Source organism: Lepidochelys olivacea, assembly GCF_965140295.1.
Source record: "Lepidochelys olivacea isolate rLepOli2 genome assembly, chromosome: 2".
In the NCBI taxonomy this organism is placed as follows: Eukaryota; Metazoa; Chordata; order Testudines; family Cheloniidae; genus Lepidochelys; species Lepidochelys olivacea.
This window is the reverse complement of record NC_140412.1, coordinates 61,834,113-61,858,902: the sequence shown is the minus strand read 5'-3', so window position 1 is coordinate 61,858,902 and position 24,790 is coordinate 61,834,113. Positions and strand designations below refer to the sequence as shown.

Below are 24,790 nucleotides of genomic sequence, written 5' to 3'. Positions count from 1 at the left end.
TGCCTTGTCCTGACAAACCCATGTTGATTATTTCTTGTCTTCCCACAATCCTCTAGGTGCTTACAAATGGATTGTTTAATAATTTGCTCCAGTATCTTTCCAGGTATCGAAGTTAGGGTAACTGGTGCATAATCCCCCGGGTCCTCTTTGCTCTTCTTCTTAAAGATAAGTTCTGTGTTTGCCCTTCTCCAATCTTCTGGGATCTCACCCATCCTCCATGAGTTCTCAAAGATAATCACTAATTGTTCCGAGATTGCTTCAGCTAGTTCCTTAAGTACCCTAGAGTGAAATTTCATCAGGTTATGCTGACTTCAAGACGTTTAATTTATCTAAATATTCTTCAACCTATAATTTCCCTATTTTGTCTTGTGTTCATTATCCCTTGTTGTCAATATTAATTTATCTTTTTAGTCAATACTGAAGCATAATAGGCATGAAACTCCTCACCCTTCTTGATGTTGTCTGTTGTTTTCTCTCCTTTCCTGCTAAATGGAGGGCCTACACTTTTCTTCATCTTTCTCTTGCTTTTATTTCTAGAACTTCTTCATATTGCTTTTTATAATCATTGCTAGGTATAACTCATTTTAGGTTAGGCATTCTGATTTTGTTTGTGTTTGCTCATGCTGTTCTTTTGTATTCATCCTTAGCAATTAGTCCATGTGTTGTCTTTTTGTAGAATTCTTTTTTGACTTTCAGGTCATTAAAGAGCTCCTAATGGAGCCATATTGTCTGCTCACTCAAAGAAGAACTTGACATTAATTTTCATGGTTGAGGTAACAGCGATGGTTGCTTTTGTACCCATGTGTTTCAAGGTATAAAGAGAATTGAAAGTCTTAAACTAATTTAGTGTTCAATAGAATATATTTTTCATCAAGAGATTGGATGCATATTTTCCTGTACAGATAAGTTATTTCTTAACAGAAAATATCACAGTTTCCTCCTTCACATCTGTCACGGATCCACAGGTCTGATGCTCTTGCACAGATCTGGAACAGTCCCTGGGAGGACTCTTTCAGTATGTCAACCCCGTTACGCTCACACTCTCACTAGAGCAATCCCCTTGGTTTCACCGCCTCCTGGCACCAAACCTCAGAGCCTTCAGCATCACTACTTCATGCCATGAGCTCCTTTCAGTGAGTCAACCTGAGTGGGACACCTGAGGGAGACTTACACACCCAATGGGAGCAATGCACCCCCAACTTCACTCCGGAGTGACTCTCAGACAGTGTTGTAAAAGCAGGAGGTTTTATTATGTCTGGAACATAGCGTAGAAAATCCTTAGTTAACATGGAGAATAGAAAGTTACAGCATAGTCCACGTGGGTCAGATCCAGAGCCTCAGTGCCTCTTGAGTCCCAATCCAGAAGCTTCTCTAACAAGATCTCTGGGACAGGGTCTGTCTTTTATTTATAGGTTTGTGCAGCATCTAGAACAGTTGGGCCCTGATCCTTGATAGGGACTTCTAGATATTACCACATTACAAATAAATGATGTTGATGATTTTAGTATGTGTTTAAACAGCAGATTTTTTTAAAAAATAGAGATCACTAGAGACTGTCAGATTCTCATTCTCTCTCCCTCATTCTGCCAGGAGTTTCAGTATGATCAGGCACCAGATATTTTTAGGTTCAGTAGATTTTAATTTCTCATCTGTCTGAAGTGCTTGCTTACTGTTAAGTATAAAAATGACATATTTGTTATATTTGCTAGGATATGCCACAATCCAGGGCTCTGTCTCCTCCGGTCCCTGCTAGAAGAAACCAGATGCGTGCATATGGTTGGTATTCTCTTTATTCCATGATAGCATAACTAATACACGCCTTTATATATGTTAATCTCCTCTTCCTCTGTTGTCTTCTTTTCTGATATTGACTGTAATTATCTTGTGGAGAGAAAAACTCCAGACATTTTAGATGCCAAAGATATCAGCAAATACTTTTATTTGAATTTTTTTCCAACAAACACTTTTTTCACATACCCTAGTGGAAAAATTATTGATCTTTTGTTTTCAGATATTGGTAATTATATTTGAAAATCACCCTTAATTTAAAGAAGTTTAAATTGTGCATCAATAAGAGTGTTCTGTTTTCAACAGAAGTCTCATGTAAGAAAATGCATTTGTTTGCATGGCATTAGCACATTAATATTAATCATGCATCTACTTTAGGGAAGTGCATGATATGAGTATAACTAGGGCTACTGTTATGAAATAAAGAAAATAAATTTGTGCTGGTTATGAGGAAATTTTCTTGGTAGTGAGGTCAGTTAGATCAGTGGTTCTCAACCTTTCCAGATGACTGTACCCCTTTCAGGAGTCTGATCTGTCTTGAGTACCCCCAGTTTCACCTCACTTAAAAACTACTTGCTTACAAAATCAGACATAAAAATACAAAAGTGTGTCAGCACACTATTACTGAAAAATTGCTCACTTTCTCATTTTTACCATATAATTATAAAACATATCAATTGGAATATAAACATTGTACTTACATTTCAGTGTGATACTTGATCCTGTTTTCACTTGTGAGCCTTGTCTCACAAGTCCCGCCACCTGGGGCTGAAGCATGTAACTTAGCTTTGTTGGGGGGCCCCTATGGCGTGGGGCTCCGGGCAAATGCCCTGCTTGCCACCTACTGATGCTGGCCCTGCATTTGCAACCCCCCTAAACCCATCCCATGACCACTCTTGGGGCTGCAAGCCCCAAGTCGAGAAACACTGATCTTGATAAGTTGAGTACCCCCTGGAAAACCTTTGAGTACCCCAGTGGTACATGTACCCCTGGTTGAGAACCACTGGGTTAAAAAGTGGGATTGTCTTCCAGTAGAAGTGCTAGAATTCTTATTTGGGACAACTACAGTGAGCAAAGCACTCCAGAATTACTGTAGAGAACAGTCCTCCTCTGGCAGAAGTAGACTGGACTATCTACTAGTGAGTAGGGCTTTTCATTTATGATTTCTGTCGTTCTTGTTCCCAATACATTTCTCCATTTATAAACCGTATATTTTCTCTTCTTCTGAGTTCTATAGAATTTGGAGTCCCTGGGACAGATTCTCTTTCCCTGCACCTTGTGCGATCATTTACAACCGCAAAAGTGGGTATGAATTGATACTATTTCATTTGATACCATTTTACAACTAATTTGCCATGGTGTAAATGACGTACACAAGTGTAGCCCAGTAGAGAATTTGGCCCATTATATGTAAGATCACATAACTTTGCAGGTGGAAGGATTAAAAATAGTTTAAGAACATGTCTAAAATCTCTCTAAAATCTGTTTTTCTATAAAATCGGAGGCATATATAGAGTACAAGGTGGTCTGATAAGGTTCTTGTTTGAGATGAGCTGTGTAACTCACTGTGGTTTCACCACTTGAGTAATGTGGCTGTGCCAAACTCAAGCCTATAATCATTTTATAACCACATCATTCTTTGTACATATGTACTGAGGGAATGTCTACACTACAAGCACTACAGTGGCACAGCTGCGGCTACATTGCTGTAGTGTAGAGACTTAGTACATTGACAGAATGTTTTTTTCCATTACTATAGTAAATCCAACCCCTTGAGAGATGGTAGCTAGGTTGACAGAAGAATTCTACTATTGACCTTGCTGCATCTGTAGTGGGGGTTTGGTCGTCTTAACTATATCACACAGGGTATGAAATTTTTCATAGTATTGAGCAATATAGCTAGACCAGGCCTCATTCAAGAGCTAGCTCTGAAAAGCTCTGTTCTCTCTCCCTTTGTTTTGTCACTCCACCATTCTCCTTTACAATTAGCGGTCTTTACTCATGTTATGTATATACATTCTGTTATAAGCTACTCACTGCAGGGACACTTTTTTTACTTTATATTAAGAGCACAGGGCCGCATTTTAAAATTTTAAAAGATATGTAGGTGCCTAGAGATGCAGATAGGTGCTTAGTGGTATTTTCAAACACATGTGGGTGTAATGGGGATTAGGTGCCTTGGTGCCTCTCTGTATCTCTAGGTGCCTGAATGCCTTTAAAAATCTGGTCCATAGTCTTTTACAGCCTGCTGACGTTTTTACTTTGATCAGGTCAGATCAGGTAGGCAAATAAGACACAACATGAAGAGGAAGGCTTTAAGTGCTGGTTTGCAACTTTTAGTAGCTAACCATAGTAACAGGGGTTTGATTGGGTCCAGTGTAGAGGAACACCAAATGAGAGCGAATGCTATCCTTATCCTAGCCCTGACCAGAAGGTTCAACCCAGCCCTCATGTGAGAAATGAGGATACATAGGAACTAATGCTTGTGGTTGAGACCTCATGCTAATGCTTGAGACTTAATGACCATGCACCTTATCTGCAAGCAGTGTATGGTCAAGTATTGCAGCCTTCTGGGCTCCATTCTCAGATCTGTCCCAAGAGTTGGGCCCTAGCATGCCATGAACTGAACACCTCAACATGTGGCAAAATTCCTTCCTGAGCAGAAAAAGAGAGTTTGGCCAGATCCACAACAGACCAGAGCAATCACAGATTTTTTTTTTTTGAGTGGGGGAGGATATTCTACAAACTGGGTGACCAAGACAGTGACCTTGGCTTTGAAGGAGTCTCATAAACCCTAGGGGATGGCAGAATGAACAAAAAAGCTAATTTTGCCTGTTACTTGTCCAGTGGCAGTCCAAAAGATGGAGACAAGGTCCCAGCCCACCTGGCACAGCTTCCATGCCCTACCTTTCACTAACCAGACTCCACATGGAGCAGGGAGGGCATGTCATGGTTAAGAAAGTAGTAGCTGTCCTTTCTCCTAACCCCAAAGTCAATCAGGATGCTGCGGGGGAACTATTGCTTGCTGGTCTGATCAAATTGTGTCTCCATCCACCACCCCCTTGCTTATACAAGATGGGACATTTCTGATTGTTAACCTTGGATGCCTCTTACAACTCTGTAATCTGGTCCTTGGGATATTTCTAAATAGAAGATCTATACTAATTTAAAATGTATCAAAGGCTGCATCTTGATAATGGTGATATAATCACTAGTACTGTAGATGAAAGCCTCTGCTATTGCATGGGGGTAATCATAAAGTCATATTTGTAAAAAAAAAAAAAGCCAATAATGGCTGAGAACTTAAAAATTGGATAGACTGTGAAGCCCAGTGATGACTGAATCTGGTGATATTCTAAATAAAAAGAGCTCTCAACAGTGCTTGTAGCTGTTTCCATCTCTTCACATGGACTCAACAGACATTCTAGTCTTCAGAGTGATGTTTGGGGTTATTGTATGTGCTGGTTATGTTGTGAGGGTGGTTGTGTTGATTTATGTTTCGGGGGGAGTGCACTGGGACTTTTGTGTAGGCTTGTGTGTGTGACAAATAAGGTGTGTGTGCTGCTTGAGGGACTTTTTTTTGGATTATTGGGTGTCCTTCTTGTGTTGTGTTGGCGGTTTTGAAGAACTGTGGCAATTGGGCCAGGCAATCCACCATCTGTGCAGCCTCCATCATATAACCAATGAAATAATTGCATGCAAATTAGCTGTAGAATAAGGGTGGTTGGTTGAATTACTTCTGGTATCGCAATGGTCTAGGACTCTTGGGATGGCATAGATAGATGCCTTGCTGTGGCATGTGTGTAATTTATACAGTCAGAATGACTGGGTACTTAAAAATTGGACAGTAACAGACTTCAAAACCCAGTGATGATTGAACCTGGTAGTATTCTGAACAAGAAGGGCTCTTGACCATGCTTGTAGCTATTCCCATAGCTTTGCACTGACTCTACAGACATTTTAGGCTTCAGCATGACATACAAAGTGACATTTCTGCATTTTTATTATATGTATTTTCTTAGTTTTAACAACCGTCAACATATTTTTACACTTTAGATTTCTAAAGTGGCCAAAACAAACACAGTGTTCCTCTATCACTTTTTTTTTTTCTTTAAATTATCAATGTTAAATTCCAGAGGAAAGAAAGAATGTGATAAATGAGCTGTCAGAGATGAGGAAACAGCTCCGAAGTGAAGAGCGGCGACTTCAGGAACAATTGCTCAGTGTAGCCAGTGATGATGATGTAGCCACTACAAGGTGAGATTTTTTTAAATACACACTTCTAAAGCCAGTTGTCACACTATGCCTAAAGCTATATTAGCCTGCCAGAACACACCTGAGCAAAAGCAAAAATATGAAAACACAGGATTAAACTTGCATACAAAATGTTCAAACTCTTTTATAATACAGCATTACGTTGTTGAGCATGGCACCCTGCAAAATGCATAATTTAGGCAGTTCTGTGTTCTGTGGCCCATGCTTACAGGATAGGGAACTCTATCCTGGGAAGCAGTGAATATAAATGAGACTCGTGGGTCAGAATGAATAATCAGCTGAACATGAGCTTCCAGTGTGGTGAAGTGTCCAAAAGGGCTAATGCAATCCTTGGACATATAAATGGCAATATCTGGTAGGATAACAAGAGGTTCTGTTACCCCTGTATTTGGCACTGGTGTGACCACTGGTGGAATACTGTGTCCAGTTCTGGTGTCCAAAATTCAAGAAAGATGTAAATTTCAGAGGGTTCAGAGAAGTGCCACAACAATTAAACGGTTGGAAAACATGAGCTATAGTGAAAGACTCAAGGAGCTTAATCATAAAATCATAGAATATCAGGGTGGGAAGGGACCTCAGGAGGTCATCTAGTCCAACCCTCTGCTCAAAGCAGGACCAATTCCCAACTAAATCATCCCAACCAGAGCTTTGTCAAGTCTGACCTTAAAAACTTCTAAGGAAGGAGATTCCACCACCTCCCTAGGTAACGCATTCCAGTGTTTCACCACCCTCCTAGTGAAAAAGTTTTTCCTAATATCCAACCTAAACCGCCCCCACTGCAACTTGAGACCATTACTCCACGTTCTGTCATCTGCTACCACTGAGTACAGTCTAGATCCATCCTCTTTGGAACCCCCTTTCAGGTAGTTGAAAGCAGTTATCAAATCCCCCCTCATTCTTCTCTTCCGCAGACTAAACTATCCCAGTTCCCTCAGCCTCTCCTCATAAGTCGTGTGTTCCAGTCCCCTATTCATTTTTGTTGCCCTCCGCTGGACGTTTTTCAGTTTTTCCACATCCTTCTTGTAGTGTTGGGCCCAAAACTGGACACAGTACTCCAGATGAGGCCTCACCAACGTTGAATAGAAGGGAAAGATCACGTCCCTCGATCTGCTGGCAATGCCCCTACTTATACATCCCAAAATGCCATTGGCCTTCTTGGCAACAAGGGCACACTGTTGACTCATATCCAGCTTCTTGTCCACTGTAACCCCTAGGTCCTTCTCTGCAGAACTGCTGCCTAGCCTGCCTAGCCCCTAGTCTGTAGCAGTGCATGGGATTCTTCCATCCTAAGTGCAGGACTCTGCGCTTGTCCTTGTTGAACCTCATCAGATTTCTTTTGGCCCAATCCTCTAATTTGTCTAGGGCCCTTTGTATCCTATCCCTACCCTCCAGCATATCTACCTCTCCTCCCAGTTTAGTGTCATCTGCAAATTTGCTGAGGGTGCAATCCACACCATCCTCCAGATCATTAATGAAGATATTGAACAAAACCTGCCCCAGGACCGACCCTTGGGGCACTCCGCTTGATACCGGCTGCCAACTAGACATGGAGCCATTGATCACTACCCATTGAGCCCGACAATCTAGCCAACTTTCTACCCACCTTGTAGTGCATCCATTCAGCCCATACTTCTTTAACTTGCTGACAAGAATACTGTAGGAGACCGTGTCAAAAGCTTTGCTAAAGTCAAGGAACAACACATCCACTGCTTTCCCCTCATCCACAGAGCCAGTTATCTCGTCATAGAAGGCAATTAGATTAGTCAGGCATGCCTTGCCCTTGGTGAATCCATGCTGACTGTTCCTGATCACTGTCCTCTCTTCTAAGTGCTTCAGAATTGATTCCTTGAGGACCTGCTCTGTGATTTTTCCAGGGACTGAAGTGAGGCTGACAGGCCTGTAGTTCCCCGGATCCTCCTCCTTCCCTTTTTAAAAGATGGGCAGTACATTAGCCTTTTTCCAGTCGCCCGGGACCTCCCCCGATCGCCATGAGTTTTCAAAGATAATGGTCCATGGTTCTGCAATCACATCCGCCAACTCCTTTAGCACTCTCGGATGCAGTGCATCCGGCCCCATGGACTTGTGCTCATCCAGCTTTTCTAAATAGTCCCGAACCACTTCTTTCTCCACAGAGGGCTGGTCACCTCCTCCCCATGCTGTGCTGCCCAGTGCAGCAGTCTGGGAGCTGACCTTGTTCGTGAAGACAGAGGCAAAAAAAGCATGGAGTACATTTAGCTTTTTTCACATCCTCTCTCACTAGGTTGCCTCCCTTATTCAGTAAGGGGCCCACACTTTCCTTGACTTTCTTCTTGTTGCTAACATACCTGAAGAAACCCTTGTTGTTACTCTTAACATCTCTTGCTAGCTGCACATCCAGGTGTGATTTGGCCTTCCTGATTTCAGTCCTGCATACCCGAGCAATATTTTTATACTCTTCCCTGGTCATTTGTCCAATCTTCCACTGCTTGTAAGCTTCTTTTTTGTGTTTAAGATCAGCAAGGATTTCACTGTTAGGCCAAGCTGGTCGCCTGACATATTTACTATTCTTTCTACGCATCGGGATGATTTGTCCCTGTAACCTCAATAAGGATTCTTTAAAATACAGCCAACTCTCCTGGACTCCTTTCCCCCTCATGTTATTCTCCCAGGGGATCCTGCAAATCAGTTCCCTGAGGTTGTCAAAGTCTGCTTTTCTGAAGTCCAGGGTCTGTATTCTGCTGCTCTCCTTTCTTTCTTGTGTCAGGATCCTGAACTCGACCATCTCGTGGTCACTGCCTCCCAGGTTCCCATCCACTTTTGCTTCCCCTACTAATTCTTCCCGATTGTGAGCAGCAGGTCAAGAAGAGCTCTGCCCCTAGTTAGTTCCTCCAGCACTTGCACCAGGAAAGTGTCCCCTACACTTTCCAAAAACTTCCTGGATTGTCTGTGCACCGCTGTATTGCTCTCCCAGCAGATATCAGGGTGATTGAAGTCTCCCATGAGAACCAGGGCCTGCGATCTAGTAGCTTCTGCGACTTGCCGGAAGAAAGCCTCGTCCACCTCATCCCCCTGGTCCGGTAGTCTATAGGAGACTCCCACCATGACATCACCCTTGTTGCCCACGCTTCTAAACTTAACCCAGAGACACTCAGGTTTTTCTGCAGTTTCATACTTGATCTCTGAGCAGTCATACTGCTCTCTTACATACAATGCATCTCCCCCACCTTTTCTGCCCTGCCTGTCCTTCTTGAACAGCTTATATCCATCCATGACAGTACTTCAGTCATGTGAGTTATCCCACCAAGTCTCTGTTATTCCAATCACATCAAAATTCCTTGACTGTGCCAGGACTTGCAGTTCTCCCTGCTTGTTTCCCAGGCTTCTTGCATTTGTGTATAGGCACTTGAGATAACTTGCTGTTTGTCCTGCTTTCTTAGTATGAGGCAGGAACCCTCCTCTTTCGCGTTCTCCTGCTCATGCTTCCTCCCGGTATCCCACGTCCCCACTTACCTCAGGGCTTTGGTCTTCTTCCCCCGGTGAACCTAGTTTAAAGCCCTCCTCACTAGGTTAGCCAGCCTGCTTCCAAAGATATTCTTCCCTCTCTTCATTAGGTTGAGCCCATCTCTGCCTAGCACTCCTCCTTCTTGGAACAGCATCCCGTGGTCAAAAAATCCAAAGCCTTCTCTCCAACACCACCTGTGTAGCCATTCATTGACTTCCACGATTCAACGGTCTCTACCCAGGCCTTTTCCTTCTACGGGGAGGATGGATGAGAACACCACTTACATCTCAAACTCCTTTATCCTTCTTGGCCAGAGCCATGTAGTCTGCAGTGATCCGCTCAAGGTCATTCTTGGCAGTATCATTGGTGCCCACGTGGAGAAGCAGGAAGGGGTAGCGATCCGAGGGCTTGATGAGTCTCGGCAGTCTCTCCGTCACATCGTGAATCCTAGCTCCTGGCAAGCAGCAGACTTCTCGGTTTTCCCGGTCGGGGTGGCAGATAGATGACTAAGTCCCCCTGAGGAGAGAGTCCCCGACCACCACAACCTGCCTCCTCCTCTTGGGAGTGGTGGTCGTGGAACCCCCATCCCTAGGACAGTGCATCTCATGCCTTCCAATTGGCAGAGTCTCCTTCTGTTCCCTTCCCTCAGATGTATCATCATCAGATGAGCTTGTGAAAGAGAAGTTTAAGGATTGACATGATCACAGTCTCTAAATACTTACGTGGGGAAAAGGAAGTTTGATAATAAAGGCAAAAGTATAATAAGATCCCATGGCTGGAAGGTTGAAGCAAGACAAATTCAGATTAGAAATAAGGAGCAAATATTTAACAGTAAGGGTAATTAATCATTGGAACAGTTCACCTAAGGTGATTGTGGAGTCTCTTTCACTGGAAATGTTCAAATAGAGAGGTATGTTGTTATGAATACTTCATTACTTTTACAAAAACATACCACAGAACATTTACTAGTGTACTATATAACTATACTAACATAAATGATTAGAACTGCACTGATAAGTAAATGAATTTTGCATTATCCTTCTTTTATGTTTTGATTATTTGCAAATCTCATCACATAGTAATCATAGAAACATCTAGCTCATCTCCATGTCACTGGTGTGAACTTACTGGATTTAGATACCACATCGCCTCCATTTGTAACACACAAGGAAATTTAATTATTTTTAAAACTGTGTTCAAATTTCAAATAATTTTATTCTTTGAGTGGCAGGATATAATATCCAAGTAATAGTCTTCATTTGGAGTAATACTGAGTGACATGTTCAAATAAGTTATGAATGAGGAACTGTTAGTCACACTGAATGTTTGGTTTACAAACTTTTCAAGCAGGAAAAGAGAGAAAAATATAATGGATGTATTTGAGATGGCCAGGCTTCGGATGCAAGCTCCAGTCAGGCGACCTTCATCAAAGGGTGCAGCTGACCCTGTCAATGTTCAGAATATCAGGGAGTTCAATGAACTTAAATACAAAGGCAAGTGGATTTTCTTCTTTCTGTTTGGGGTTTTTTTTGCATCTCTTAATCATTTCCTAGCATTTAAAAGAAAATTCAGTAATCCTTCTCACAGTTGCCCTTAACACAAACACTGGCCCTCACTGTATCTTCTTTACTACTGGCATTCTGGTTTAACTAGTGACCTGAGGATTCCACTGCTTGCTACACCATGGCATAGGTAGTATGGCCAGGGAACCACTATATCCAGCTGATTGCTGGCTGCTAAAACAGCCCCTCTGAATATTTTTAGTGGCATTGTATAACACATTTTGTGTTGTTTTTGTGGAGCGTGTCTGTCAATTTGCAGTGCAAAATATTTTGGTTCCCCAAAATGATGATATACTTAACTTCCATTAAATAGGAAAGCACAGGAATATTTCAGCAGCTTTTTAATGCACTTGTGTGTGCAATGATCCATTCACGTAAAGGCGCTGAGAGGTGTTATTGAAAATCCCAACGCAGCTTTGGAGCACAAGTCCCAGTGAAAGTCTACAGGATTTATGCTCTTAAATAATTTAGGCACTTTTGAAATCCCACCCTCAGTGTCTGACAGCAGTTTACACCTGACATATCTGTGCTTTCTTATTAACTAAAAGAAGTATCACCACAATCAAAATTCACTGTGTCAACCCTTTAATTGAGTTGTTGTCATTACCATAGAATCATTGAAACTCCTAATCCAACCACTACTAATGATCCCAGGTATTTATACATTGTTACGGTCTTTGGGTTTGTTTGTTTTCTGGCAAATTGAAGTGGCTTACAGTTATTTTTTTCATTTGATACACTTTACCGCCATGTATGAATTTTTTTTAAATGAAGTGGTATTTTAACATATTACAAACCATCCACTTTTTTGCCATTATTAGTATTGATGGTCCTAATGCTTTTTAAATGCATGTAGTTCACATTTTTAAAGTAAATGTGTCTGAAATAGTGTTATGTGATGACATTTTAAAATTCACAATCTATACAACAGATTCAGAAACACGAGCAGACTTGAGATATATGTATCCCGATCCTCCAGAAGATGATCTAACATTAGAGATTCAACAGCGGGCATTGCTAAGAGAGCAGCAGAAGAAACTTAACAGAATGAAAATGAGGAGAGATGCAGAAGGTAAGAGAAGATTAACTTGAGTGAATGAAACTTATTTTTAAATTTTCTTTAACTCATTGGCTTTCTCTGAAGAATGCATGCAGGTTCACAATAATTTGTTGGAAAATAGAAAGGTAAAGCTACTGTCAAAGGTCTATATATTTGAATTCTACATAATAAAGAAAAAGCCAGTATATCTGTCTGCACTTCCATTGTTAGAGTGGATGCTTCCCCTTGGCTCTTTGGGAGTAATTTTATTGCGATTTCATTCTTATTTTAAAAAATATAACAGAAGTTTAGGGAACGTCCGGTTTCTTAAAGAAAATCTAAAGAGTCATAAATAGTTTCCCCTTCTGGAAGATGAGCCTGACAGAAGTGGTTGAAGATGGTCTTCAATCATTAGATTAGTTCTGCAAGGCAGCAATACTCATCACAGATAGTTTTGGAAACCAAGAATTATGTAGACTGAAGTTAGTATAGCTATTAATGTGTCTCTGACTTTTGAACAAGAAATATGCTGAGGATTAGTAAAGACAAAGTTCTGCTATTTTCAGTCTCAAAACCAGCCATTGTCACAGAAGTCCCATGTCCAATGTAGCAACTTACATAGCCTTACACTGCAGGTCCCCTTTTGGAGTATTGAAGACAGTGGGGCAGGTTCTCAGCTGGTGTTAATTGTCATAACTCCATTGAAATTCAATGGAGGATTTGTCTCTGTTTCTTGTTAGGAAAATTAACTTTTTCATCTTCATTCATTTTCTGTATGCAATAATACAAAATGTCTTTGAACCAGTCCTCTGCCATTTCACTGCTTCGGGTCTGATCTTCAAAGCCATCAGTGGGTTAGGTTGCAGCTTCATAAGTGACCACTTCTCCATTCCATGATGCCCTAAAACAGTTGACCTTCTCTGTAAAAATGCACTTGACACAGCACATGAGAACTGAAGTCAAATTGTGCTCTGAGAAATTTTAGCTGTGGAATGAGTTTTCAGGGTCTGATACTTTCAGGCAATGTTGCAAAATCCTCCTCAGCATAACTTGGTTAATTAGGAAAAAGAAAGAAGAGAGATACAGACAAAAACAAAAGAGATCCTGATCAGACCTTCCCCTAATAGAGAAGGGAGAAGAGCAAAAGATCTATGAAGTCACTAGAAGCTTTACTGTATAGATCTAATTGACTTGGGAAGCACTTAAATACTAAACTGAAGGGCACTATAGAATGCCCTAAGATCCCTAGATACAAAAAGCTAGAAAGACTAAATTAGTATAGGCTTTATTTCCTGCGTGGTGGTAGTTTTGAGGCTACAGCCTTCATGAAAGGGGGAAGAAGACCCTACTGGAAAACAAGTAGTAATCTCACAAATTCTGCATCTACAACAAATCTCCACTCACTTGAAATGCCAGAATGAATGCTGCCTGCAGCAGATTGGATACAGGTCATCATAATATAATAATCACTCTTTGTTGCATACTTGGATTCAGGGACATCATCTGAATGTCATCTCTCTTTCTTACGTATTTTAATTAGAAATGAATGTCAATAATGTTAAATATCAGTAATGTTAAGAAAAAATGTCCAGGTGAATGGGGCAGTTCTCACCTCTGCCAGAGCTGTTGTTTCAGGATCTCTGAAGACTTAGGTAGACAGAATGGCATTTGCATCACAATTTTGGAGGTTATTTTTGCCACCATAAAAGCTAGAGACTTTTTGTTGTAAAGAAGGCTCAGATTCTGGAGTTCAAGACGCATTATCACAGATAAAAGAAAACGAGTACTTGTGGCACCTTAGCGACTAACCAATTAATTTGAGCATAAGCTTTCGTGAGCTATAGCTCACTTCATCAGATGCATTCAGTGGAAAATATAGTGGAGAGATTTATATACACAGAGAACATGAAACAGTGGGTGCTACCATACACACTTCTGCTCCACGGGAGGTATCTGTCTTCCCTGAGCTCGCCTTAGGACATAGTGTAACCAGAATGATCAGGTAAGGTGAGCTATTACCAACAGGAGACCTGGAGGGGCGGGGGAGGAGGGAACCTTTTGTAGTGATAATCAAGGTGGGCCATTTCCAGCAGTTGACAAGAACATCTGAGGAAAAGTGGAGGGAGGGGAATAAACATGGGAAAATAGTTTTACTTTGTGTAATGACCCATCCACTCCCAGTCTCTATTCAAGCCTAAGTTAATTGTATCCAGTTTGCACATTAATTCCAATTCAGCAGTCTCTCGTTGGAGTCTGTTTTTGAAGTTTTTTTTGTTGAAGAATTGCCACTTTTAGGTCTGTAATCAAGTGACCAAAGAGATTGAAGTGTTCTCTGACTGGTTTTTGAATGTTATAATTCCTGACATTTGATTTGTGTCCATTTATTCTTTTACATAGAGACTGTCCAGTTTGGCCAATGTACATGGCAGAGGGGCATTGCTGGCACATATCACATTGGTAGATGTGCAGGTAAATGAGCCTCTGATATTGTGGCTGATGTGATTAGGCCCTATGATGGTGTCCCCTGAATAGATATGCGAACAGAGTTGGCAACAGGCTTTGTTTAAAGGATAGGTTCCCTAACCCAGAAACCTATCCTTGCAACAAAGCCTGTTGCCAACTGTGTCCACGTATCTATTCAGGGGACACCATTATAGGCTGATCACATCAGCCACACTATCAGAGGCTCGTTCACCTGCACATCTACCAATGTGATATGTGCCAGCAATGCCCTTCTGCCACGTACATTGGCCAAACTGGATAGTCTCTATGTAAAAGAATAAATGGACACAAATCAGACGTCAGGAATTATAACATTCAAAAACCAGTCGGAGAACACTTCAGTCTCTTTAGTCGCTCGATTACAGACCTAAAAGTGGCAATTCTTCAACAAAAAAAACTTCAAAAACAGACTCCAACGAGAGACTGCTGAATTGGAATTAATTTGCAAACTGGATACAATTAACTTAGGCTTGAATAAAGACTGGGAGTGGATGGGTCATTACACAAAGTAAAACTATTTCCCCATGTTTATTCCCCCCCACCCCCCACTGTTCCTCAGACGTTCTTGTCAACTGCTGGAAATGGCCCACCTTGATTATCACTACAAAAGGTTTTTTCACCCCCGCTCTCCTGCTGATAATAGCTCACCTTACCTGATCACTCTGGTTACAGTGTGTATGGTAACACCCATTGTTTCATGTTCTCTGTGTATATAAATCTCCCCACTGCATTTTCCACTGAATGCATCCGATGAAGTGAGCTGTAGCTCACGAAAGCTTATGCTCAAATAAATTGGTTAGTCTCTAAGGTGCCACAGTACTCCTTTTCTTTTTGCGGATACAGACTAACACAGCTGCTACTCTGAAACCTATCACAGATAAGTAACAGCTTGCCTGTCTGCCCAGATTTGTCCAGCTCAGCTCCTGGGCAGAAGCCCTTCTCATAAAAATTGCAGTTTGGAGTTTCTTGCTGAACTAGAGCTCCACTTGCTGAGAGTTTGGAATAAATGCTAGTAAAGGCTTTAGTATTCCTGCCACTTGTAGTTTTTGTGGGGAAAAATAGTACTTTTGCAACTGTCATGGGAGAACTGGATAGTATCTTACTCTGCAAGTCATCCCAATATGACTAAGGGTGACCGAATTGATACCAAGGACAAAAGTTGTGTGTTTATTGCATGATGAGCTAAAAATATGTTATGCATTAAGGAGGAAGATGATGAAGAATATTTCTTGGGTTTGTTGTTTCTGTGACAGGCTTTTCTGGTGTTCATGTGTACTATAACTGTTATATACAGTATATAAAAAAACAAATGTATATAAAATACACTTATTGTCTTAAATTGTGACCTTCTTGGGGCAGGGACCTTTTGAACTGTAATATTTTCCCGATGAGATTAAGTTTCTGATTGATAGGCCACATTGCTTTTGAGAAGGCTTTGATTTATCTGGAGGAGTCTGCTTTGCTTGCTATGAAAGTCAGTTTTGACTCATTCCATTAATTTGAGTACAGATTGCCAATTTCATCTCTTGCCAATTCTGAATGGATGATGTAGTTTTAGATAACATTAATCTGAACAAAGCCAGATGTTCCCTTTTCCAGGGCAGTTTAGATTGGCAGACAAGTATCTGAACCCTGAGCACAATTGTGGGAAATCTTTTTATTGTTAAGCTGCTTCATGGTCCTTGTAGAGGACACTCTCCCCAGCACACCAATTCTTTGTCCTCCTTTGTCTTGTGACTTTCATTGTCCATCTTCTGTTTTACACTTACTTATAGTCTGTTACTGTCACTTCCTACTCTATAGCTCTGGGCAAAAGAAATATGTGTTGTTTGCCTTTTCTCTGTTAAATTTGACTCTGAGGAAGGTGAATAGGAAAATTAACTCCTTTTTCTCCAATGAAAATGGATCAGACACTTTTTTCTTGTTGTTTCAGAGTAGCAGCCGGGTTAGTCTGTATTCGCAAAAAGAAAAGGAGTACTTGTGGCACTTTAGAGACTAACCCCCCCATTGTTCCTCAGATGTTCTTATTAACTGCTGGAAATGGCTCATCTTGATTATCACTACAAAAGGTTCCTCTCTCCTCCCCCCCCCCCCCCCCGCTCTCCTGCTGGTAATAGCTCATCTTAAGTTATCACTCTCCTTACAGTGTGTATGATAACACCCATTTTTTCATGTTCTGTGTGTGTATAAATCTCACTGTATTTTCCACTGAATGCATCCGATGAAGTGAGCTGTAGCTCATGAAAGCTTATGCTCAAATAAATTGGTTAGTCTCTAAGGTGCCATAAGTCATCCTTTTCTTTTTTCTTGTTGTCTCATTCAAGGGAAAAAGAAATGAGTGATATGTTTTTTTTACAATATGAAAATTACACTGCTGTTGGCTCTAGAGGCAAAGACCAACCTATTTTCACAGTAATTATAGAGATTCTGCTAACGTTTCTGGGGGAGCAACAGATAAAAAAAAATTATGTGGACTATGATGCAACTCTTCTTTACATATACATTTATTACTGTGTTTTCCCCAGGTTTTTAAATAAGAGAAACATTTTAAATGTTAGCGGCATCAAAACTTTAGAAACTAACAAGTTTTTAAACATATGACAGAAGTAGTTTCAAATGCTACACTTGCCCCTGACTCCTGCCAATTTTTATCATTTTGCAATCTCTTTCCTGTTTTTAATTGTTTTCCTTTCCCTTCTTGCTGTGTGAGAGAGTCGTACAAACAGGAGAGCTGAGTGAATCGTGGATTTTCAGTTTCAAGGCACAAATTGAAAAAATCAGACGCACACGCGCACACACACACACACACACACACATATGTTTTGGTCAATTTGAAAGAAATTTTTTTGTTTCAGTTGGGCTGTTTTGGGTGTTTAGATTGACCAGTTTTGAAAGCAAAACACTGTTTACAATCAAAGCCGAAATGTAACAGATGAACTGTTTCAACTTTTTCTAAATATTTTTTCCAACCTGAAACTAAATTGTCAAATTCAGCATGAATTTAGCTAACAGTTTTGGGGCCTGAAAAATGCATTTTTTGATGGAAAAATATTTGTTAAAAAAATTGGCTGGTTCTAGTGGGAGAGAGAGACTCTCTAGGGCAATAGTGAAACTGAGTATACCCAAGGTGCTTGGAAATGTAAGAAGTAAATAAGTTGAAGAATAGAGAAAAATATTTTCTCTAAGCTCTTTCAATTATAGGCCTTGTCTACACAATATTTTTAACCCTAGGTAGAATTTATTCAGAGAGAAGATTTTTTTTTTAAAATTGATGTCAAACTAGGTGTCCCTAAAGAGACAGATTTTCCCTCTTGTATTGATACATACAGAATGAAGGCATTATTGTCTAATGATTAGAGCATGGGACGGGGAGTTGAGTTTTGTGCCCCGCTCTGTTAGGTGTAGAGCACTTTACAAGTGTATATTTAAGGAAGCAAGCTGGCTCACTAGGAGGAGAGGTCTTTGTTATGCAGGCTTCTGTTTAAAATCTGGAAAGCACAAACTGTGCAAAAAGAAAAAATTATTTAAAGAAAAGTGTATGGGGACTAAATCTTGGGGATTGCATAACAGAATACAGAACTTTTCACTTCAATCTATCCCAGACTAGCGTAGTAGTGCTATTTGGTGACTTATGTGAAATGCGTTGGTGGTATTCATCCAGTATAACATGGACATGTCTCTAAATCAAAAATAGGATTAGGCAGCATCTTCAGTGGAAGTCCAGGCTGAGACATTAGTAATGCAGTATGGGAAAGTTAGTATTGTTACATGCCGTGCTATTCTGTTATGTGGCTGCATAAAGGACTTTACCTTTCAGCGCTGTTAGTCTTGCTTCTTTTACAGGTACTATTCATTTGGGAAAAAAATACATAAAAATTATCCCTTTTATCAGATAAACTGCCTTGTCTTAATTAGCTAATAGGTTTATACAAGATTTCTCATGGCTTTAGTTTGATTTTAGTGGCCTATTTCAAACTTCAAGGTACTTTTTGTTTTTTTTAAGATAATGAACCAGATATGATATAGTAAATGATACCTTTAATAGAAGATGCTCATTTTGGGAGAGAAGTGGGGGCAATGGACAAGGTTGTTTGTGACTTTTTATACTTAAAGTCTCATTCTTTTTAAAGTTTAACCTTAAGTTACAATTTCCTGGCTTTCTAATATTTGAGATGTTAATAGTACAACTTTTTTTTTTAACATTTTTTCCCATTCATTTAACAGTGTTTTGTGAACATTAACTCCAACTTACCCAAGTGTTTTGTCTACGAATTCCTTTATAACTCCTAAATTCCATTTGGCTATTTTATATAGTAGCTATTCAGATCAGATAGATTTTAAAGTCCTGAAGTTTAAGTTTAATCCTAATGACTAATAGAATATTGAATATGGCTATCCCTTAAGATCCTACATCTTTTTTTAATTCACCAATTTATTTAAGATAAGTAAAACATATTTATTTCATTTATGAAGAGTGGGGCAAGAAAACAAAAATACTACTAATCTAGAAGTGGAAATCATCTTTATCATAACAGAATGATACACTCATCTGAGTCCTCTGGTACATCTTGGAAGGTTAACTTTCTATTTGAATGCTAATTCAGGGTGCGGAATTAGCTTAGAGATGCACTCCTTTGCTTGAGCTATATGATTACCATATTTTAATTTAATTTTTATATTTTATTTGCACTTGTTAATGGGAATGCTGCAGATAATGATTTTAATGAAAAGATTTGTGTAAGAGGTAGGTTTAGGGCTTTAAACATCATCCTTATTATTATGTATATTATAGTAGTGCCCAGAGGAGCCCAGGTCAAGATCAGAACCTCTTTGTGCTAGGTGGTATACAGACCCAGAGGCAGACAAGTTTCCTGTCCCAGAAACTTGTCCGTGAGAAGACAAACAATACAGCAAGAGCAGGGTAGAGGAAGAATACTAAATATTTACAATTTCTAGATACCTAAATATACTGTTCTTCTTTGAGTGCCATTTCCTATGTGTATTCCACACGTGGGTACTCATGCGCAACATTCTCCTGAGTCTGGAAATTCTTCAAAGCAATGTCTTTTGGCCTGCACATGTTCTGTAGCTCTCCTCGTGCTCCCAATCAAGAGTGTAAGAGGCAGTGAGATTGTTTCTGAGTTCCATATCAATCAAACAAAATACTTACCTGAATTTTTTCTGAAACCCCACTCTCGCTCTGAAGACAAGAGACTTCACTCCATCAGTGTTCAGCATGCCCTGGCATTCTACCTGCAAAGAACCAAATCCATTAGGAAATCACCCAAGACTTCTTATCGCCATAGCAGAGAGAGGTCGTGGGCAAGCCATATCCTCCCAGAGGATTTCTGAGTGGGTTTCTGGATGCATCTTAAAGTGCTACAAGATAGCAAAACTTCCTCCCCCTGAGGGTATTGGAGCTCACTCCATGAGAGCAAAAGCTGCCTTCACTGCATCACTGATGTCCCACTGCAGGTCATCTGCAGGGTGGCCATTTGGAGTTCTATCCACATGGACACAACACACTACACTCAAATTCATGCCTTGGCTGTGGATATATTAGTGGGATCAGCAGTATTTTGAGGCATCTTTGCTACCGGGTTCCTCGCATCCACCTCAAGTCAGAACACTGCTTTCCAGTCACCCACGTGAGGAATACACATAGCAGCCAGCACTCGAAGAAGAAGTGGAGGTTACTTGTGATAACTGGAGATTCTTCAAGATGTGTGGTCCCAATCTGTATTCCACTATTCACTCTCTGTCCCCTCTGCTTCGGCTCCTAATGGATTTGCAGTAAGAAGGGGAACTGGAGAGGCATCCACCCACGCTGCCTCTTATACCCTCAGTTGGGACCACGAGAAGAGCTACTGCACATATGTGGGCCAACAGACACTGCTTTGAAGAATTTCCAACCTTGGTGTGCATGCATTCCCATGTGTGGAATACAGATAGGGACCACACATCTGAAAGAGCCTTCAGTTACAGTTAAGTAACTTCCTGTTATATGAATGTCTTGGGTTTTTATTTTTGTTTTTTAATTTTATAAATATCAACTTTTCCAACTGTCCTCAACTTAGCCATTATGTTTCCTGAATAATTGTAGGCATCATGGTTACAAGTGATTTTTGAGAAGAGATTTGTAGGCGGTAGAGGTGAGTAGCCTTACAGATAAGTTCAGGGATGGTGTGCCATGTATTGTAATTTGAAAATAGTTAATAGGTTAATTTAATTATTTTTGAACACCTTATATTGTCACAAGTTTCCATATGAAATTTAAAGCCACCAAACATAACTTTATAGAGAAGAACTTTGCCATGGAGATGAGTTACTCCATGGCACCCATACAGCAAATAATACAGTTTTAAATAATGTTCTGCAGCAGTTTCTGTACTTATGGGCCTGTACTAAATTCCAAATTTTTGAGCTTATAAGCAAAAATATAACATATTATCGAAAACAAGCTGGCTAAGTAAAAAGTGAATTTATTATTTTATGAAAATTATTTTAAATGGTGTATTCTCTCAGTACTACTGTAACTGCATTAAATGAAGACAGTATGCAGTTCTTGTAGTAAGAAACAGTACTTCTTACCAGCTACGTGATTAGTTGTCGTTTATTATATGTATTACAGTAATACCAAGAGGTCCCAACCAAGATCACTGCCCCTCTGTCAGGCGATGGACAAACGTGGTGAAAACCATTCCCGACTCTAAAGAACGTACTGTTTAAATAGACAAGTCAGGCAAAGGTTGGGAGGGATAACAGAGACCTAGAGAGGTGAGGTGACTTGCCTAAGACCAGAGAGCAGGTTTCTTGGTTCTGGTTCAGTTGCCCTATCCTCTAAACCAAGCTGCCTCCCCAAAGGTTAGTTACTTTCTGTATTGTCCATTTTGATGCTCTGTAATAGGAAGGGCACATTGATTGTTACTACCAGGGTTGTCAGAATCTGCTCTGAGGAACCCATTGTAAATTTGCTCTTTAGTTATCAAATAAAGATTTCTGCAGCAGAAAGTAGGTGTGTTTCCAGAAGTTGATTCAATATAACTTTTAATGTCAATATCATCAGATTAACCTTGAATACATTTAAAGATCTTGTTAGTAAAAACAACCTGATTAGTCTGGACATTCCTATAATAATCCATATAGTGTATTTAAATTCAATAGGTGTCTTGCACAAAGCCAAGAAATAACCAAGTTGATATTAATTTGTTTTGTCACTTTGAAATATAGTTCTGATATGCAAATATATTACATTTTGTTCTTCATTTGGAGAGACTTTGAATACAAACTTGGGGGAATGTTGAGTATTTATAACACTATCAGATTTCCTTCAACAACAGTTTGAGTATTTACATTAGATCCATCTAGTTACCCTTAAATTAATATTAAGACAGCTAAAGCAAATTTTGCATCAAAATATTCCCAGTTTAGTTATTAATACAGTGAATATGACTGTAAAGATAAGACTTTAATAAGGAGTGATTCATTGTGATGTCCATATTTGTGTAACAATATTCTGCTAAAATGTTTAAATATGTTCTTGTATAATCAGTGTTTATGTCCATTACTTTTTTTTCCTCCCTGGGCTGTGATGGCTACTATAGACTATGATGATTCTGGTCCTGACTTTAACCCACGAAACATGGGACTGGTAAGAGGAAACTGAGCTCCCCTTCTCTCCTCTCCCCAATATTTTTTATTTTGTTCAAATGTGCAGAGTGTTGTGGCTTGTACTTACGTTAATTTTGGACTGAGTGTACATTAGAATACTGTTGAAATAGAAAACTAAATTTAACTAAGCTTGCCATCTGTCTGGTTAACTGGCAAGCTAGAGGAATAACAAATAGGATACTTTATTCAGGTCTCTTTGCTGAGGCAGGAAATAAGCGCCATGGCTATATATCTTGATATAGACATACTGCTGAATTCTTCACTGCCTTGCACCCTGTATAGTCACATACATCTGTGCAAAGTTAGGAGTAGAATGCTGTACCTAGTTATGCTAGTACCTAGAATGCTGTGAGTTAGTGGAGAATGCTAATTTGGTAGAACTTTACACAGTTATATATGATTAAACAAGGTGCAAGGCAGTAAAAAACAGGCACTGTCTCCAACAAGATATACAGGAGCTATAGAGCTTATTTCCTGGCTCAGTGAAAAGAACTGAATAAAGTGCTATCAAATTATAATTCTCCACTAATTCACACTGGCCACAACAGGTGCAATGAAGAGTCAGGCACTTAGAATGTCACTTAAACTATTACTCTGAGATCCTTGCATTGCCTCATGATGCACAGCTAACAGAGCAGTGGTATGTTCAGCATAATGTTAGTGAACTTTGGTTGTAAATAGCTACTTGGAATTCTCCTTTGGAGGGTTGATTTGCACTAAATTTTCAGTTTCCCATTGTCTCTTTCCTCTTTGATGAACTCAAAATTGATAGACGTTATATTGATTCTCAACACAGAGGAATCCCTTTACAAAACCAATTCTGTAATAAATTGTTGCAGCCATGTTGTTACTTTAAAGGTTGAACTTGTAATAATGTAGTAAGGATAGCATAATTACAAATACTAAGCTATGTTACAGTTGCACAGAAGTACATTTTTTTAAATCTGTAATATCAAGCACTTGATGTCACAGGGGATTAGTAAAGGTTTTTGAATCTTTCCTGTTTAGATCACTACTTTGAATACAGTCCAAAAGTCATGAGGATATTCAGTATCTTATGTGAAGTAAATTGCCAGTCTGGGTTTAGTTCCTAATGAACATGGGTCCAGGTTACACAAAGCACAGTCACAATTGACACCGATGTAGACAGTTTTAGTAGAGAGGTTTGTTGTGGAAAGCGGCCCAAATATGACTTGTTAGGGAAAGTCTCAAATATCTTTAATCTTTGTATTTTTGCTAATAGAACAGGACTGAAGCACATTTGAGAGCACTGCACTGTTTTGTAGGTATAAAGAAGACTGTAAATTTCCAGTACTGTGCAGTGTTGTTCTAGCCATGTTAGTCCGAGGATATTAGAGAGACAAGGTGAGTGAGGTAATATCTTTTAATGGACCAACTTTTGTTGGTGAGAGAGACAAGCTTTCAAGCTACACAGAGCTCTTCTTCACATCTGGGAAAGGTGCTGAGAGAGTATCACAGCTAAATACAAGATCAAATAGATAGTTTAGCATAAGTAGTTAGCATATATTCTAAGGGGCAATTCAAGGTGAAGTGGCCCATTAACAATCTTGTACTCACAGGACAAAAAGGGTACAGATTGTTGTGATAAGCTGTAAATCCGGTGTCTTTATTAAGACAATGATTTGTAGTGTCTAACAAAGTTAAGAATTTAAGCTCCCAGGCTTATCTTTTGAAAGCATTGTGCAGGTTTCCAGTGCAGTAACAACTACAAGGTGAAACCAGGAAATCACTGCTCTCTTGAATGAACTCGCACAGGAAAATGACAAAAGACAAAAAACACCTGTGGGTGAACACTTATCACAAAGCGATCACTTTATATCTGACTAGTGAGTCCTCATCCTCAAAACAAACCTGGACAACGCTTTCAAAAGACGAGCCTGGGAGCTTAATTTCATAACTTTGCTAGATGCTACAAATCTTGGTTTTAGACCAGATCTACACTACATGCTTATATCGGTATAATTACTTCGCTCAGGGGGGTGATAAATCCACACCCCTGAGTGATATAGTTATACCGACCTAAACCCTGTTGTAGATAGCTTCTGCTGTCAACATAGCTACTGCCTCTCAGGGAGGTGCATTAACTATGCCAACAGGAGAAGCTCTCCCATCGGTGTAGGAACGTCTTCACTTAAGCGCTATAATGGCACAGCTGCACCGATATAGTGTTTTAAGCGTAGACCTGTCCTTAATAAAAACACTGGATTTCTTGCTTATTACAACAATCTGTAACTCATGAACCCCCCTTTTTGTCCTGTGACTAAAGCTATGTTAAGGAGCCACTTCACCTTGAGTGCTCCCTTAGAATATGTGTTAACTATATAAGGATTCTCAAACTGGGGGTCATGACCCCTTGGGGATCTCGAGGTTATTACTGGGGTTGTGAGCTCTCAGCCTCCACCCTCAAGCCCCGCTTTGCCTCCACCATTTATAATAGTGTTTAAAATAAAA

General features: G+C 40.0%; 1 protein-coding gene across 4 annotated transcripts in view; it reads left to right on the top strand.

The window, feature by feature from the left end:
* Window positions 1-24,790, top strand: part of CSPP1 (centrosome and spindle pole associated protein 1) — a 178,537-nt gene that overhangs the window by 115,696 nt on the left and 38,051 nt on the right. For 2 of the 4 annotated variants that reach the window (XM_084619083.1, XM_084619080.1), the window contains 5 exons: window positions 1,710-1,776; window positions 5,925-6,045; window positions 10,892-11,037; window positions 12,038-12,178; window positions 22,252-22,298. In XM_084619083.1, coding sequence (XP_084475209.1) covers window positions 1,710-1,776; window positions 5,925-6,045; window positions 10,892-11,037; window positions 12,038-12,178; window positions 22,252-22,298 — 522 coding nt within the window. The remainder of the gene's footprint in view (window positions 1-1,709; window positions 1,777-5,924; window positions 6,046-10,891; window positions 11,038-12,037; window positions 12,179-22,251; window positions 22,299-24,790) is intronic. The other 2 variants (XM_084619081.1, XM_084619082.1) reach the window with 2 other exon arrangements.